This window comes from Argentina anserina, chromosome 5 (assembly GCF_933775445.1).
Source record: "Argentina anserina chromosome 5, drPotAnse1.1, whole genome shotgun sequence".
NCBI classification, from domain to species: Eukaryota; Viridiplantae; Streptophyta; class Magnoliopsida; order Rosales; family Rosaceae; genus Argentina; species Argentina anserina.
In genome coordinates this window covers 28,840,808-28,857,377 of record NC_065876.1, presented here as the reverse complement: position 1 = coordinate 28,857,377, position 16,570 = coordinate 28,840,808, and the positions used below count along the sequence as shown (strand labels likewise).

The following is a 16,570-nucleotide window of genomic DNA, read 5'->3' as shown; positions in this document are numbered from 1 at the left end:
CTAAACCCTAAACCCTAAACCCTAAACGGCGGAAGAGAGATGGACTGAACTAGGGTTTTTTGTGTTGTTTATTGTAGAAACGACGTCGTTAAGGTTTAAAGTTCAGTTCGGCCTATAGTTCTATACGGTTCAGTTCGAGTCTACAACCGAAACTAAACTAAAACATTTCGGTTTTCTCGGTTTTATTGACTTCGGGTTTTTCGGGTTGGTTCGGTTTTCTAAGGGATTGACCAAAAACTCAATTCAAACAGAATCGGTTCAGTTCAATTTTTTTATTTTCGGTTCGATTTTGTTCGGATTTCAGTTTTTTCGAATTCGATTTGGATTCGGGCCCGATTTAGTTCGATTTTCGGGTCAGTTTGTCCACCCCTAATGGAAAGTGTTGGAGTTCAAACTAAATTGAACTAGTTTTGAAACTTATCTTCCTAGAAGCCGTGTTCAAAGACTCCAACTCTTATGTTTGCTCCACTAGAATTTGAGTAGAAGTCTATGCCTTGTAAGGTTGTAACGCTTTTTTCTGCTGAGAGTTTCACTTGCTATTAATCTCATCGTGTCCTCTATTTTTTTTAATTAGAGGATTTAAATTTTATCAAGATAAAGCACTCATATTTTCTTTGCAAAAGAAAGACCATGCTTTGGTCGAGCGTGCGGTTTTATTTATTTTTGGTTTCAACAGCGACACAATAGCTTTCTGTTACTGGTGTAGTAACTTTCTGTTACAGTGTTGTATCGTTCTGTCTTTGGTGTAGTAGATTTTCATTATTGGTGGGGCTAGTGTAGCTTATGTTACTAATACAGTATCTTTTTTATATGGTTGTAGTGGATTGATGTAGTAGATCTTCGTTACTAATGTCTCACTGTCTCAATATAATATTAACAGTTGAAGGCCGACTAAAACCAGATATGCTTTCTTTCTGCTCAAACAGACTATACAGTACAAAGTTATATTATTTTGTTTATTACTACATTAATTTTTTTAATTAATTTTTTAAATATAATTTATAGTGTAAAGATTAGATCATAATTTTACACCTATTTTAATTGACAAAATGAGTTCGAGTTATAAAAGACTAAAGAAATCATGCAAGTCAATATAGCGAAATAGTAAAATAATAAATATTCAGTACGTAATACAACAAAGCCTGGCGACAAAGAGATAGCTTAAAGCGCAAGTAAAGATCACAGCCGGTGGTCTTGGCATCTTGCAACTAATAAACTTATTTACATGCCCGCACAAACTTGTTCACATGCCAGATTAACTTATCATGATCGACTGTGAAGCTCATTCTGCTGTGTAATTTTATAGGTCTCTGCTTTTCTGCTATGTGCGTCCAGGTCCGGATCCGGATCCATGTACTCATCCTCAGATTCTGGTCCCCAAAATCGTTCTGGGTTGAGGCCGCACCCGAACTCATCAAGTGATTCATAGGTAGACGCATCCACCGCTCGTCCTCCTACCCCCTCACAGCAGTCGCCACACCATATTGGTGTAGGCTGGCGTAGCTTAGAACCACATACGCCACACATTACCAAATAGTCAGGACCAACAATCGACCCAGGTGGAACATACTCTAAGAACGGGCAATTTACGGTGTGGTGGTGGTCATCACCACAGATCCGACATCCTTCTCCTCCTATGACCAGACACTTCTCAACTCCAGCAGCCTTAGCTTCTTCGGACTTGAAGCCTGTTTGTTTTAAGTCATTTTTAGATGCCAATAACAAATAAAAAGGATGACGTTGCTAAATTTACCGACCAGTAACTTGATCTGATACACATAAAGAGAGGCCCTTTTACTAATCACTTCAAACAGAAACAGTACTACCTCGACCTTACCAAAGGAAAAACTTAGAACCAACTTGTTCAAATAAAAGAACTGAATAATAGCTTAATTCAATTCAAGTAACAGAGCCATAACACCCATAACTAACTTGAGGAGAAACCGACAATAACAAATGGATCAACAATATCAATTAGTTCAAGGACAACAACAATCTTACTTAACAATGTAATATGCCGTTGGTAACAAAGTATACAGATTCGAGAATTAATTTCAGTTCTAGCAACAAATATAGATAAAGAAAATTTTCTCTCCCAAAGAGGAACCAGAGGCTCTCCAGGCATAAGAACTCTAAAAAAGACCTAGGTGTACTACATAAACAATAGCTTGGTACATAAATTTTAACATAAAAACGTAGCAAAATACCTTTGGTTCTCAGACAGGTTACACCAGCACTGTCGTCTGGATTTTCACTGAGGTGATGTTGCTCCTTCTCCGAATCCCCCGATCGAGATCTCTTTCCAATTGAGATCTCATTGTCGACTTCCAATTTTCCGTGATTTTTTGTATCACCAACAACACTTGACATATCTGTGCCCGAAACCTCAGACTGTTTCCTTTTCTTTCCAGGAGTAGTTTCAACCTCATAATAGTTATCAGCCTCCGAATCTGAAGCACTTGATGCACTGTCAGCTTTAGCATTGGACTCCTCATCATCCTTCACCACAGAAGTAGCTTGGGGCAATCCAGATAGAACCATTCCATCAGGTTCTTTCTCCTCATCAAATTCCTCTCTGAGAAATCAAATTTGCATCAAATATGAGGCATGTCTATTCACAATATTCGAGCAGTATGATAAACATCAGGAAATGCTTCATAATCAGCTAGAAAGCCAGTAACTTAGTGGGTGACAAATTGAACAGGAGGGAACAAATTGCAGGATGGGGAGGCATTATTATTTATTAACAAGATACCCAATGGTTTGTTAAGATTCAACTTCAACATCTAGGGTGAATCACAACAGAACTTCATATATTGAAGACATCCATAACCTTGTATGACTTATAGATGTGATGAAGTAACTGTAAATGCATGTAGTAAGCTGTCAAGCTTGATACAAGATAAAAATAATTATTAGAAATGAGAAGTATATTTAAACCTGTGTATGATATTGATTTTGCAGGACAGTTGTTGATCCATAAATGTCAGCATTGTTCCACTAGTAACTGGAGAAATAAACTCGGACAACACCTAAATTTCATTCACAATGTAGCATACATTCTTCAATAAGCAGCTGATATAGGTGAGCACATTTTGGCTAGTGACATTATGAAAACGCTACCTTATCAAGGTTCGCTTCATTTTTTATTATCATGGCTGCATCCAGGCTGGTACCGACTTCATAAATAAAGGTTGTTCCGTGCATAATGAGTCGAGAGTAGATTCCAAGCTTGTTCTTAACTACCTTTTCAACAATGTCCCGCAACTTTGCACGTTTAGTATTTATCTCTAATGATAGTGGTGTCTGCTCAAAATCAATTACATTGCATTAGTACACAGCCATCAGACTTCAGGTAAAAGAAAAAGACCACCGAAGACAAAACTCAGAAGAGATCATTTTGCATACCTCTGAACAGACATAGCAGGACTCGTTAGGTTTAAATGGTTCCACTGGCATGAGCAGCATCTTTTTTGTTGGATGTTGCAGACAATAAGTCATCCTGCTTGACCAAATCATGGTGAATCAAACAGAAATTAAAAGTGTCGTAAAAAGAAAAAAATTATAAGAATTCATAGCAGAACCTTTTCTGAACTCATTTAAGAAACACACAATCTTCTAAAAACATAAAATTGAAACGGCATGTCAAAAAATATTGTATCCAATTCCCACATACCGAACAGGCGTCCTAATACCAAACAATGCAAGAAATATTTTTGGAAAACTTGTGAGTGCAGAAATTATCTTCCTTTAGACAAGAAAACACTAAATGGCTTGAAACTTTGAAAGTGGATTCTCCGTATTAGTCCTATAATACAAACCCACAATAAACACAGATGCTTCAATGTCTAAAAAAACTGGAAATAGGAAGAGAAATCAAGAAACATACTTCTCAGCAATATGAAGCACAATTCAAATAGAAGACAGGGTGGCTATTGTACACACCTGTAATGTTTTGTGTCATCTTGCAGCACTTTGATTGTCTCAATGACAATTAAACCAACAATAATTGCATTTGTTGTTGCAACAGTAGGGAAAGTATTATCAACAATTCCTTTACCTTCAAACAGACCATGTCTCAATAACTCTGATGGAGTACCGTTAATGGGGCAAACCTGGTACGTTTTGGGAGCAGGTTTGGGCTGGCATTCGTAACACTCTGTTTTTCCCTTCACATGTACGGTCACCTGCTTCCATAGTCAATAGTTCAAAAGGGAAGAAATAAATCATGGTGCACCAAAAAGAAAACAAAAAGGCTGCAACACCCCCTTTTTTAGAACACATGCAAGGACAGATAGAGCAATAAAAGTAGTGGAACTTCGAAAACACTGGACGAACATGATAAGATATTCTGACATCTGACCCTCTGATGATAATAATGATAACAACAATAATCTATACTATTATCTAAGCAAACTGAGTTTGTCAGCCAATTCGAGTGTGAAAATACAACACGCCTACATGTTATGTAAATTATTTAAAAAAATTAATAATTCAGAGGCAACATGGTAAATTATAAAACAAGAAAATATCATAAAAAATAATAATTTTCAAATAGTTAACTGCCTGATTTACAGTTGCCAATAACCACCCATCATCCGATTAGCTTCCAAGTTCCCACTTTTTTTTTCTTTTAATGTTTATATAAAATAATTTACACATATGGGCAAGTGAGTAAAAGCTAGTAATAATAATAACAAAAACAATGACGGTTACTAATACATTCATCTAACACACTTAAAGTATATAACACCGTACAGCAATTACATCGTGCTCCTGCATATCAAATGATGAAAGCTAGTTGCTAAAAGAAAGGTAGAACTATGTAAAGTAGGCTTTTTGATGACATAAAGAACGGGAGAGAAAAATATAACATGTGGTTCATCCATTTCACTGAAATGAAGGTTAATAGGATGACGATGACAGTGTTGGTTATTGTGTATCTATAAAGTGAATAAACTAGACATATAATCTTGAATAATTCAGTATCCTAACCTTAGAGATACTACTGTGGTCCTTAGCTCATGAACTTATCCGAAAAAGAGATTTAAATTGAAAAAAAGTAGTTGACTGCATGAGCTCTGATGAAAAGAGGTATTTCTTATATTCAATCTGCAACTCTAAAAAATCTTCAGAACAAGATTTCATGTACCAACTAAACATTAAGCAAAGGAAATTTTAAACTTTGTTTAAAAAACAAGCAGACAACTTAATGAAGTACTGATTTTAATTACGATAAGGAAAAGGAAATGGCTTTTGCAAAAGAACTGCAAGGCAATAACTCACCTGTCCAAGGAACCCAGCAGACCAACTATCAATTAATGGAACATCAGCTGCCAAGCATAGTCGATTCACATGTCGCCCGGCACCGAAGTTGTTAAGTGTATTCAAAACAACGTTAAATTTTTTAAAGAAGACTCTATCAAAGTAAGGGTGCTCAACATTTGCATGAGTTGCAGCAATGTTTATGTGAGGCCTAAATTTCAAGATAGCACGCTGGGCAGCCTGTCAAAAGTATTCACAAGCATTTTTATACAGACACAGATCTGTGTAGAAATTGAAACAAATAGTATGACAGGTATACTTACACTGGCTTTGGGTATCCCAACATGCGATTGTTGGAAGAGCAATTGTCCATTGAGGTCACTGACTTCTACAAAGGCCATGTCAATCTACAATTTAACAAAAACAACTACACAAATGAACAACTCATAATTCAGCTATCTCCACCCAAACCACACAATCTAGAAATCTAATTACACTGGACTATTTTCAGTTGAAGGAAGGCTATAAGTAAAAAATATGAGTTACGACTAAATGGAGTAAGCAACGTACTGAGAGGCCATTTGAGTACGTAAAAGCAAACAGTATGAGACTTTAGAAACCAACACATGATATTCAAAATGAGAAAAAAAGGGGTGCAAGGGAGAGAGGAAATCGAACAATATGAATGTTTTCGCAGCCAGAAAGGACGAGAGTCTTGAGCAGCTCGCAGCCGATACGTCCTGCCCCAACCACCAGAACTTTGGCGCCCTGCCAAAAAAAGTCAAACAAACAATAACTCAAAAACATAGATACAAAATCCAATTGGGACGGAGTGTTAGCACCTTCTTAATAGCAGGCGAGGGTTTCTGAGGACCCATGGGATGGGAGTCGGAGGAGGGTGATCGAGAGAGAGGAAGACAGTTGGAAATCAGAACTTTTTCAATTCCAATTTACCCTTAACACAATTCATAAACAACAACCTACTCTGCAGTCTGCAGACGCGTCTCTATCTGTCTCTCTGTCTCTCTGTCTCTCTCCTCTGCAGACGTAAGTTTTTGGGCGTAGTCGGTTTTTAATGCGTGCTTTGGACTTCGGTTTGGGCTGGGGTCCCGTACGGGAAAGGGTCACATTTGGGCCCAAGCGGCCCGGCCCGGTCAAAATTGTCAAAGCCCGGTCCGTTCAAAAGCCCACTTTAAGCCATTTCATTTAAAAATTAATAATTTGATATGTATGTTCCGGATAATATTAAATAACCATTGTGTGTTTTAGCCTTATTAGGTTTCCTGTTAGAGATAGATTCACATTTCTGTAATAGATTAAGATTCTGAATCCTACGGGATTCAAGTGATATAATGTCTATATATATAGGCCCACATATCATTCAATAATATACAATTTTCATCGTGAAACACGTTATCAGCACTTTGCCCTAAAATCCTGAACTTTTCGAGGCACTTAGGCTCGGTATTTGGGAAAAGTCTGAACACGAAAAATGTCTGGGATGTCGAAAAGAGTTCAATGCACTTGATGTCATATTTTTATGAGCTTGTATGAATTAATTATGGAAGTTGCTCATCCTCGGATATTTGATGTTTCCTCCTGTCAAGTCTAGTTTTCTCAAATATGCTCTATAGGGGGTACATGGTGTCTGACTCTCCACCACCCTCGGTGCCGGCCTTATGGGGCACTGAGTGAGTCACTCCTGGGGGACCTTGGGGAACCTAGGAGCCGGGCGGATGTCGCCAAAGAGGGGCGGCATGCGTTTCCATGAGTCAGGATATCTTATGGACAGTATCGGCCGGTAGGCCGATATTGCGGGTCCACGCAGGTGGCGAGGTTTGTACGTGGGCGATCCTTATGCCAGCGTCTTGGGCGAACTTGTGGGCTTAAGGAAAATGTGTCGGAACCCCGTGGTGCGCAATGGCCACAGAGTAAAGCAACACGGGCATATGTTAGGGGTTCGACCTTGCCGAAAGGAAAGAGTTGTCAGCAAGAACAAAATGGCGACACCGTGTTAGAAGGAAGGAAGCCTATAGTGGGCAGATGCGGCCAAGTGGCCTAAGAAAGAGTATGCTGGCAAGTTGGATACGTGTCGGGATGATATGTGGGAGGCAAGCCGTGGAGGCGAGCCTCGCCCAACAAGTTAACACCCTGGGGCTGAGTTTCCATAAGATTACCCCCATGGGTGAAGTGTGACAAGGGATGCCTATATGCCGAGTGAGCATGATGATGGATGCTCAGGAGGCAAGTAACGTGTGTATGCTTCCGAGAAATGGTAAGATAGAAGGAAGCGAGGACCATCAAGGTCTCGGCCTACTGTCATGCCGCTTGCTACGAGGTGCGAGGTGCACGCTTGTTAGTAAGGGGTTGGTACTAGTCGGGATGGCATGGACGCCTATTGGTTGGGCGAGTGTCATGGGAGTACCATGACACAAGGAAGCGATAAGTAAGTCATAAGTTGTGAGACTCATGTGTCAGTAGATTTCGTTGGTGGAACCTCACAAGCAAGGAATGCAAGAGAGAAAGATCGGATTGAACACCAGAACCGGGTCGAGCATGCTTGAGGCGATGCTAGCGTCACGGAGGCTCGAAGGAGGGTCGTCAGTTTCTGTGATGGATGATGCCAAGCTGGGTTTGCGCCCTTGAAGATCGACGCTAGGGCGTGATTGGTGGCGCTGGAAGACACCGTTCTGGGTTGTGCGAGCTTGCGTGCGGCTGCGTCGAGAGGATCGACCAGTTTCTTGGTCGAGGTGCGCTACGGCGGCGCTGAGATGTGATGCCGGCGGTGGGTCATCCTCTACAGATCAGAGGAGATGGGTGCCCAGATCGGAAATTTGGGTGGCCACTGGTCAAAACGATTTCTGTCTTTTTTTTTTGTATTCTGCAATTGTTTTTTCAGCAGAACAATCTTTTTAGTCATCTTTTGCTGAATTTTTCATGGCATAAGGAATTTTTTTTTCTTCAGAAATTAGGGTTCTAGACCTAGAAACTCAGGGTTAGAACTACGTGCTAATAATGTGTTATAGAAGAATGCAATGACATCGAATATGGAGAAGCATCATCTTTATTCATTGATAAATGACCAATTTATATAAGCATTATATTGAGTATCATGTAAATTCAGAGATTATATATTATTCATTATGTAGACTAACCTATACTAATGAGAACAAGATACATCGGAAGATTACAGATAGTAATTCTCCTACAACACAGGTGTAAAACAAGAGTACAATTTTGAAAGAGACATGGCCATCATATGTGATTTTCGAGTGCGCTGAGGCGGTGCTAAGATATGCTGCTGGCGGTGTGTCATCCTCTACAGATTGGAGGAGATGGTGCCCAGATTATAAATTTGAGTGCCCACTGGTTAAAACGATTTCTGTTTTTTTTTTGTATATTCTGCAATTGTTTTTTAGTAGAACAATCTTTTTTAGTCATCTTTTGCTGAATTTTTCATGGCATAAGGATTTTGTTTTGTCAAAAATTAGGGTTCTAGACATAGGAACTCAGGGTTAGAACTACGTGCTGATAACATGTTATAGAAGAATGCAATACGCATCGAATATGAAGAAGCATCATTTTTATTGATTGATAAATGACCTATTTATATAAGCATTATATTGAGTATGTTGTAGATTCAGAGATTATATATCATTCTTTATCTAAACTAACTTATACTAATGAGGACAAGATACATCGGAAGATTACGGATAGTAATTCTCCTACAACGTCTAAAACATGAGTACAATTTTGAAAGAGACGTGGCTCAAATTAAAAAGTTGCAAGTATGCAACTCCAAATACAACGCAGAAAGCTAATCGAATAGAAATACAACGGATAGTTCTTTAAATAGGAAGGTTGGTATATTTCAATAAATTTATGTGAATGCAGCAGCTGCAACTACTTGCATTATGTGAAGACCTTTAGCAGCGGCGAGCTTGCCGCGTCCACTCCCACCCCACTAGCCTGCGTGTTCTGTCCATCTGTCTTTCTCCGGTTCAATCTCTTCCTCACTACTTCATTCTCATCAAAACTTTGATCCTCCTCTTTGGTGCTGGACCTCGAAGTCCAGCAATCAGTGGAGTCAGCTGAATTGGGTTCCCATGAAGATGACGAGCCCCATTGGGGTTGTTGAGAACCACTCACAAAGGTGTTGCTATCAGATGATTCTTGGTCCTCCATATCTGCCCCTCCCCTTCTCACTGTCACATACTTGTGGAAGCTTGGCTCCATCATATCATCTCCAACAAGTACCTCAGACTCCACAAAAGGAATATCTTTCCCTGGAACAAGTTCAGCACCCAGTGAACAGTTGTAGTAGCATGAACTTTTGTTTCTTTGATCTATTGCGCTTCTATCCGCGTAGAAGTTTGTAGCAGAGTTGAGGTCGGCTACTGCTTCTAGGATGGAGCAAGCCTTGGAGACACACTGCGGGAGTGATACTACAGTGGCATTAGAGCTCTGCTGGTGGAAGTTCTGTATGTCTTCAAGCAATAGCCTAGTATAAGATGGCGAACGATTGGAGAGGGCTTCAAGATTGATATCTAGGTCTCTGGATTGCCTAGACGACCTGCTTCTTGTCAATGTGTGGTGTTTAAGGCAATCATTCCCCGGGGCTACTGCTGGTTCAGCAACCATGTTGTCCATTGCACTACTTAGGGTGCTGCTTCTGTAATTAATCCCTCGAGCAACAATTTTGTTACCAATCTCAACGTTTGGTTTCTACAATAGGAGATGGCTAATTATTTAGCTGTTCAAAGTAATTGACATAAAAAGTTAACCTATAGTATTAATCCACTCGTCCACATATTTTTCAATTGGAATAACACCCTAAGTGGTAAGATACTGATTGTTGCTCTTTGAATTGATGAATGCATATACAGATTACAATGGTATATATAGACTAATTCACACTAATCACTAATCACTCCACTAATCACTCAACTACTCACTCCACTACCCGTGATTCCCTCCACTATACCTACTACCCTCCACTCACACTCCCCCTCAAGTTGGCGCATACATATCAACCATGTCCAACTTGCCAAGTGAGTCATAAAAAGTCATAGGAGTATCAATGAGAGTGCAGTCCAACATACCTGTCTCTGTTAGTAGATCAAAGATGTACTTCCTCTGACACAAATAAATACCATCACTACCCCGGGCTACTTCAATGCCTAAGAAGTACTTGAGTGTACCTAGGTCCTTCATCTCAAACTATGTGGCAAGCTGTTTCTGTAATCTATCCACCTCAACAGTATCATTCCCAATAACTACCATATCATCAACATATATAATTAGGGATGTTACATTCCCTTGTTGATGTTTGAGAAATAACGTGTGGTCTGAATTACTCTGTTTGTAGCCAATCTTCCTCATGAATTGTGAGAATCTTCTAAACCTAAGCACGAGGTGACTGTTTAAGACCATACAAAGACAAAGACTTTCTCAATCTGCATACGGAGTTACTTGGATAAGCGGCCACGTATCCAGGCGGAAGATCTATGTATACTTCCTCCGTTAGTTCTCCATGAAGGAATGCATTCTTAACATCAAACTGCCTAAGTGGCCAGTTCAAGTTAGCAGCGACAGAAAGCAATACCCGGATAATGTTTATCTTTGCAACAGGTGCAAATGTCTCATCATAGTTTATGCCATATGTCTAGATGAACCCCTTCGCTACTAAGCGTGCTTTATACCGGCTTACTGACCCATCTGGATTATGCTTCACTGTAAACACCCAACGACATCCTACAGTCTTATTGCCATATGGTGGAGGTACAAGCTCCCAAGTATTGTTCTTTTGTAATGCTTTCATCTCTTCCTCCATTTTAGATCTCTCAATGCATCCTACACTTTGTTAGGTACTGATACAGTAGATATTTGATTCACAAATGACTCATATGACTTAGATAATCTTTTGGTAGAGATAAAATTCGCTATCGGATACTTGGCTTTAGTCTGAAGGGTAGGTTCATATATTTTTGTTGGTTGACCCCGAGTAGACCTATTTGGACAAACATATTGTCTACTATTAGCTCTAATAGAATGACTAACCTCAGGTGAGTGATCTTCTGTACCAGGAGAGCATTGGTCAGGGGTATAAATAGTTGTACGGGAGTCATGAGGGGCAGTTGTGTTGTCAGCTTCTGGTGCCTGAATCTCTTGAGTGACGACCTTAGGTGGTGCCTGTGTGGCTTTGGTAATCTCAACGAAACCTATTACCATATCAATTGACTCACTTGTCAAAAGATGATTATGACACGAATAATAGAAATTAATAAAGGAAATGACGACAAATTATTTACCAGCTGATTCACAACATTGCAAGCACTCTTGTTGTTGGTGTTGTTGATGTTCGCTTGTGGATATGCAAGGGAATTGGGATCGAGCTCACACAATGGATTCCTTATATAGGGAGATTGCTCAGCTTTTCGTGAAGAGCTGCGGCTAAGTGAAGGCTGTTGCTGCTGCAAACTGTCATTGGATGCTTTAGCATTTGCTCCTCCTCTTGCAGGGGATCAAGAACGAGGTGATGCGGCAGTCCTTGAACCCGCCACTAAATTTACTGCCTCGCCAGCATTTCTCTTCACTAAAATCCGCTTGATGGAACCACTGGTTGCTGATTCCCCATTGTTGTTCTTGTCCATCACAGTGGTAGGAACTGAAACCATCTTCATCTTCCCGGGTCTATTAGTGCCATTGTTGTCAGAATTGACATTACCAGTTGCGGCAGTTGTAGTAGTGTTGGCATTACAATTGGGGTTGTTTTGCTCCATTGATAAGCGTCTTCCAGGGGATCGACTTGTTCGTCTCTCTCTACTGCTGGATCACTGCTGCTGATATCTTTCTCTTCTTGGGATCCTCCTCCCACCTTGAGAAGAAGGAGAGTGCCTTGAGGATTGGCGGTGGCGTTGCCGGTGGTGGTGGGTTTTCTCATCTGAATAACCATCATTATCCTTGGCATCCTCGAAATTTACAACGACTTTATAATCATTCTCAGAGTTGTTGAAGTCATAGCTCCTCTTTGAGCCAGAGTACTTTTTGCCACGGTCACAAGAAGCCGAGGAAGAAGAAGCAGCCTTCCCAGAAGAGCTGCGGCTTAGCCGTCCGCACCGTAAAAGAATGTCATCCACTTATTTATTGCAGCTGTATGTCCTCATAGGGACCGCCAAGCACAGAGATGTCTCTGCAGCCTTCTTGTCATCCATGGAGACTTGGTCGCAACTCTCAGTGGTTGCGGCAGTAGCAATTGGAGCAGAGGCTGCAACCCCATCAGCATTTTGTGGAAGAGGAAGTAGTGGCTTATCTCTATCATCGTGGCTTTTGCGGTGCTTGATTATGAATATCTCTTTTTTGACTTTGCTTTCTTCTTCAACTTGCTCTTGTTTTGCTGGAACGAACACGGACGGCTTTAATTTGGGATCAGCCACCGATGGTGGAGGTGTTGAAGAAATGGTCGTATAATCAGCAGCAGGAGGAGATGAGCCTTTCTTCTTGCTGAAACAAGAACCCATGTAGCTGCTGGGTTGGCTGTTAATTGCTGGGTATACTGAATTATGAGAAATGATGACAAAGAGAAACGAAGTTTGAATTATAAGAGATTAGGAAATGGAAGACACGGTGACCCTTTACCCTAGAGACATTTTCAAACTGGGCTCTTGAGGATTCATTTAAGAGGGCGTCCAGAATTTGAATTTTGGATACATGAGTGGGGCTGCCATCTCTGTAAAATAGAGCCGTTAACAAAAACGTTCCAACTGGCTCCAGCAGTGACTCACCACCAACTTCAGCTACTTTTACCCCAAAAAAAAAATAACTTTGTAACATTTAGCCACTGTTTTGAAACTCGCAGATCGTTGCTATAATTTTTTATTTAGATACAATTCGAATCTCTGCAACGGCTTTTCTCGTTTTTTAAAGTCTGAATCTCTATGTACAACCGCTATATTCTTGTGAAACTGAAATAAATTACGTTGCACATATACGGACACGAGTGTTCATATTAAATACGATTCGATACGCGGACACATTAAATGAAATTTTTATTGGACACGGACACGTTTTAGACACGTTAATTAAATATTATTTTAAATATATATATATATATCTAATAAAAAATTAAATAGCCACTAACATAGTTTCTTAAATTAGAATAAGTACTGCCAAAGACAACAAGAAGTGGTGAAATGTGTAAATAGAATACACCTATTGCTGAATATGGTTCTTCATATCATAAAGTCTCAAAAAGTAGTGGTAACTAAACATTCAAACATATCCAGTATAACCAAAATTAGAGCTAATTTCGTTATACCCATGAGGTCATGTATCCTTTTGCTTTGTAACTAAAAGTGCAAATGGAATGCAACCAACTTCCCAATTGGATTGGAACAATTGCTTAACCAGAGACACCAGTATAGCATATATAAGGAATTAAAATCAAGCCAACTGATTGTGGAAAATATAACTTCAAATAAATTCATTATAATGAACAAGAAGTCCACAAGTTCAGTAAACAAATTGCATTACTTACAAGTTACAACTAAGTCCCACAACACCTGAATCAACAAAACCTGATTCAAGACTCGATTTTTCACAGTACTATGACCAAAGCTAACAACTTTACCAAATAATAAGCCTCGAGATGTGTTTCTACATATCCATAAACAATAAAACTTGCACGAATATGACAATAAATATCCAGAGAAAACAACACATACACAAGTAGCAGACTTGAATTGGTGCCGCAGCTGAATCCCACGCGCCATCAACCAAATAAAGAAACGAAATTTGCTACAAAGAGAAGTGAAGCTAAATCGGGGATAGATAGTAAGTTGAATTCGAATGAAATCAGGGTGGAAAAACAAGGCGATTAGTTTATATGTGCGAGCAAAAGGGATGAGCGAGATAGAAACAGCTCGGATCCGAACTACTTTGTACTTGCCTTACTGAGGAGATCGTCGCTGCGGTGGTGGCTACAAGAGGAAGAGCCTTGGCGGCGGCGACGGCGGTGGGGACGAAGTGGTCGGGGTTGGAGTTATGTCGGTTGCGTGAGAGGGATTGAAAGCAATGAGGCAGGAGGCTGGAGCAATCTCGCAGTTTAGGTCGAAAAACAATTTGAGGACAAAAATATCCCCATGTCCTATTTAATTATGTGTCCAACTGGACACGTGCGTGTCCCTTTCATATTGAAGCGTGTCCGAGCCATGTCCAATTTCAATTCGCGTGTCTGGCGCGTATTAGGGCGTGTTTGGCGTGTCCGTGTCAGACACGCAATACGCCACTGCAATGGCGTGTCCGTCCAACATAGAAAATAATCTATCTACTTAATAGTCCAAAAGGCCCAAATACCAGCCAAACCAGGACTGAACAGAAGCCCCAAACTTCAATCCTCTCTTCTCATGGTGGGGTCTCTAAAAATTAGCCCAAAAGGATTTTAGAGAAGATTGTGAAATTCTTTCTACTGTTTCTAGGGGAGGGTCGAGTACTTGGCACCAAAAATGGGGTGTGCGTCATGACTGCTCGTTTTGTCGACAAAGCTTGGATCTAGTCAAAAACGATGACGGAGGGTGATTGCTATGCTCATGTTGTTCGCCTACTATGTAGTATTTGTTCGAGGAGTAACGAAATGAGAATAATAATAACGTAGAAGAACATAACCGAATTCTTTATTGATTGATAATGAGGCATATATATAGGCATTACATACGGAGCATCTTGAAGAATCAGACATTACATTAAAACATATATAATCTACTCTAATTCGGAAATCTAAATAGGTTAAGACACACACAAGGGTAGAATAATAATTCTCCTGGAATACTCCCCCTTGTGTCGCATGCCTAGGTTGCATGGTGCACATAACGTTGCCTCGGTAAAAACCTTGTCAAGCAAAATAAAAACCTCTTGGGTGAAAAAAAAGCTTGATCGAAGAAGAAAGAGAGCACAACAAACCTTTTACATTTGATAGCAACATGTGAGATAGTCTCCCTCTGATGTCTATGAAACAACTTCCCCTGATTAGTGCTATAATCATGGAGTACAAAGAACAACGTATACAACGTTCATTACATGTTTCTCAAAAGTAGTCTTGGGTTAATGATTAATCATTAATCTAACCGCATATCCTTAGATCATACATGCTATACATAGCCAAACTTAGATCTTAGGAAACAAGATTGTATAACAACTCAAAATTAACAAGAGTTTGCAATGAAAATCAGATTCGCGCGTGGAATGACCTTCACGCACTTAGACAACTATAACGTTAACATAAAATGTTTTGGAAAGTAGACACTTGTGGCTTTCCAGTAACATAAAGTTCATAACCTAATTCGACATGATCTATTCATAAAGCTTTGTCGAAGTTTACTAATGTGCAAATTCCCAGACAGAACTGTCATACTTTTCTAAAACGGCCAAAACTGTCCTACTCTACGCTACCAGTGTCGACTGTTACACCAAGGCGTACGTTGATGTTGTTGGAGTTACTGGCGGTGTTAGTGTGGATATGATTTGCGTTGGTTCATTAAGTGTAGAACTAAATCCATGTCAAAAAAACAATTCAAGTCCAATGACAATGCATAGGCGCATAGTTAATCACATCATGATGAAAGCCATAGTATCTCAACAACACTTACATATATGAATTTATAGCTCATTGAACTCTTAATCATCTATACTTAGACATAATAGAGAATTAAGAATTGATTTTCATATGAACACGTATGGGTGTCAGTTCTTGCAACCGATTGTATTACATTCTCTCGAACGTCGCAGTCTGACTGCATAAACTCTCTGTGGTCTGGAAGCATTTAATTGAGTAATTTAGGTCATTCGGGCACTTTCATATATGCGTCAAGATCCCTCAACAAATATGTTATGACCACTATCATATACTGCAAATCAGTTTTCATGGACACTACTACTGATCAAGTAGCGGAAAATAATTATATCCATAACGAGAGAATATAACTCATCGTATTCAATACTAGGATAATGAGACAAACTTTGCGCCATAAATCTTGCAAATATTGCATGACTTCATCATTCTGATTACACTTAAGAACAAAGATTAACATAACAAGTCTAGTTCAGTCCGTATTGATTCATTCCACTTCGGCTAAGTTGCTCTTTGTTGATATGTTACACACGAATAAGAGCACAAGTGAATACATCATCAATTATGAGAGATCAATTCATTAACACATGCGCGATTTTCTTACGATCAATTGAGAGATTTCTATTGTTATCTAACATCAACGAAACAAGTCTGTAGCGTCCCACAGAAACTTAGCTGATA

At 39.7% G+C, this 16,570-nt stretch overlaps 2 protein-coding genes across 2 annotated transcripts; both read right to left on the bottom strand.

The window, feature by feature from the left end:
* Window positions 1-1,084: 1,084 nt before the first annotated feature.
* On the bottom strand, window positions 1,085-6,296 carry LOC126794529 (SUMO-activating enzyme subunit 2-like). The gene is made up of 10 exons (XM_050521277.1): window positions 6,108-6,296; window positions 5,944-6,033; window positions 5,589-5,672; window positions 5,287-5,505; window positions 3,946-4,187; window positions 3,409-3,502; window positions 3,124-3,306; window positions 2,941-3,032; window positions 2,208-2,575; window positions 1,085-1,688 (listed from the first exon to the last, which is right to left on the bottom strand). Exons 1-10 carry the CDS (start codon window positions 6,141-6,143, stop codon window positions 1,264-1,266), a joined length of 1,833 nt encoding a protein of 610 aa, XP_050377234.1. The 5' UTR covers window positions 6,144-6,296; the 3' UTR covers window positions 1,085-1,263.
* A 2,849-nt stretch (window positions 6,297-9,145) lies between these two features.
* LOC126795217 (uncharacterized protein At1g65710-like) lies at window positions 9,146-12,785 on the bottom strand. Its single transcript, XM_050522063.1, is given in 3 exon segments — window positions 9,146-9,226; window positions 9,229-9,990; window positions 11,577-12,785. Coding segments are annotated over 3 exon segments (2,052 nt in total).
* Between the last annotated feature and the right edge of the window lie 3,785 nt (window positions 12,786-16,570).

Bases quoted from the DNA above. Each gene is read 5' to 3' on its own strand.
- LOC126794529 (XM_050521277.1), bottom strand. From the start codon at position 6,143: ATGGGTCCTCAGAAACCCTCGCCTGCTATTAAGAAG. The intron at 5,506-5,588 runs GTAAGTATACCT...TACTTTTGACAG, and splicing joins TTGGGATACCCAAAGCCAGT to GCTGCCCAGCGTGCTATCTT. The intron at 3,033-3,123 runs GTAGCGTTTTCA...AATGAAATTTAG, and splicing joins ATGAAGCGAACCTTGATAAG to GTGTTGTCCGAGTTTATTTC.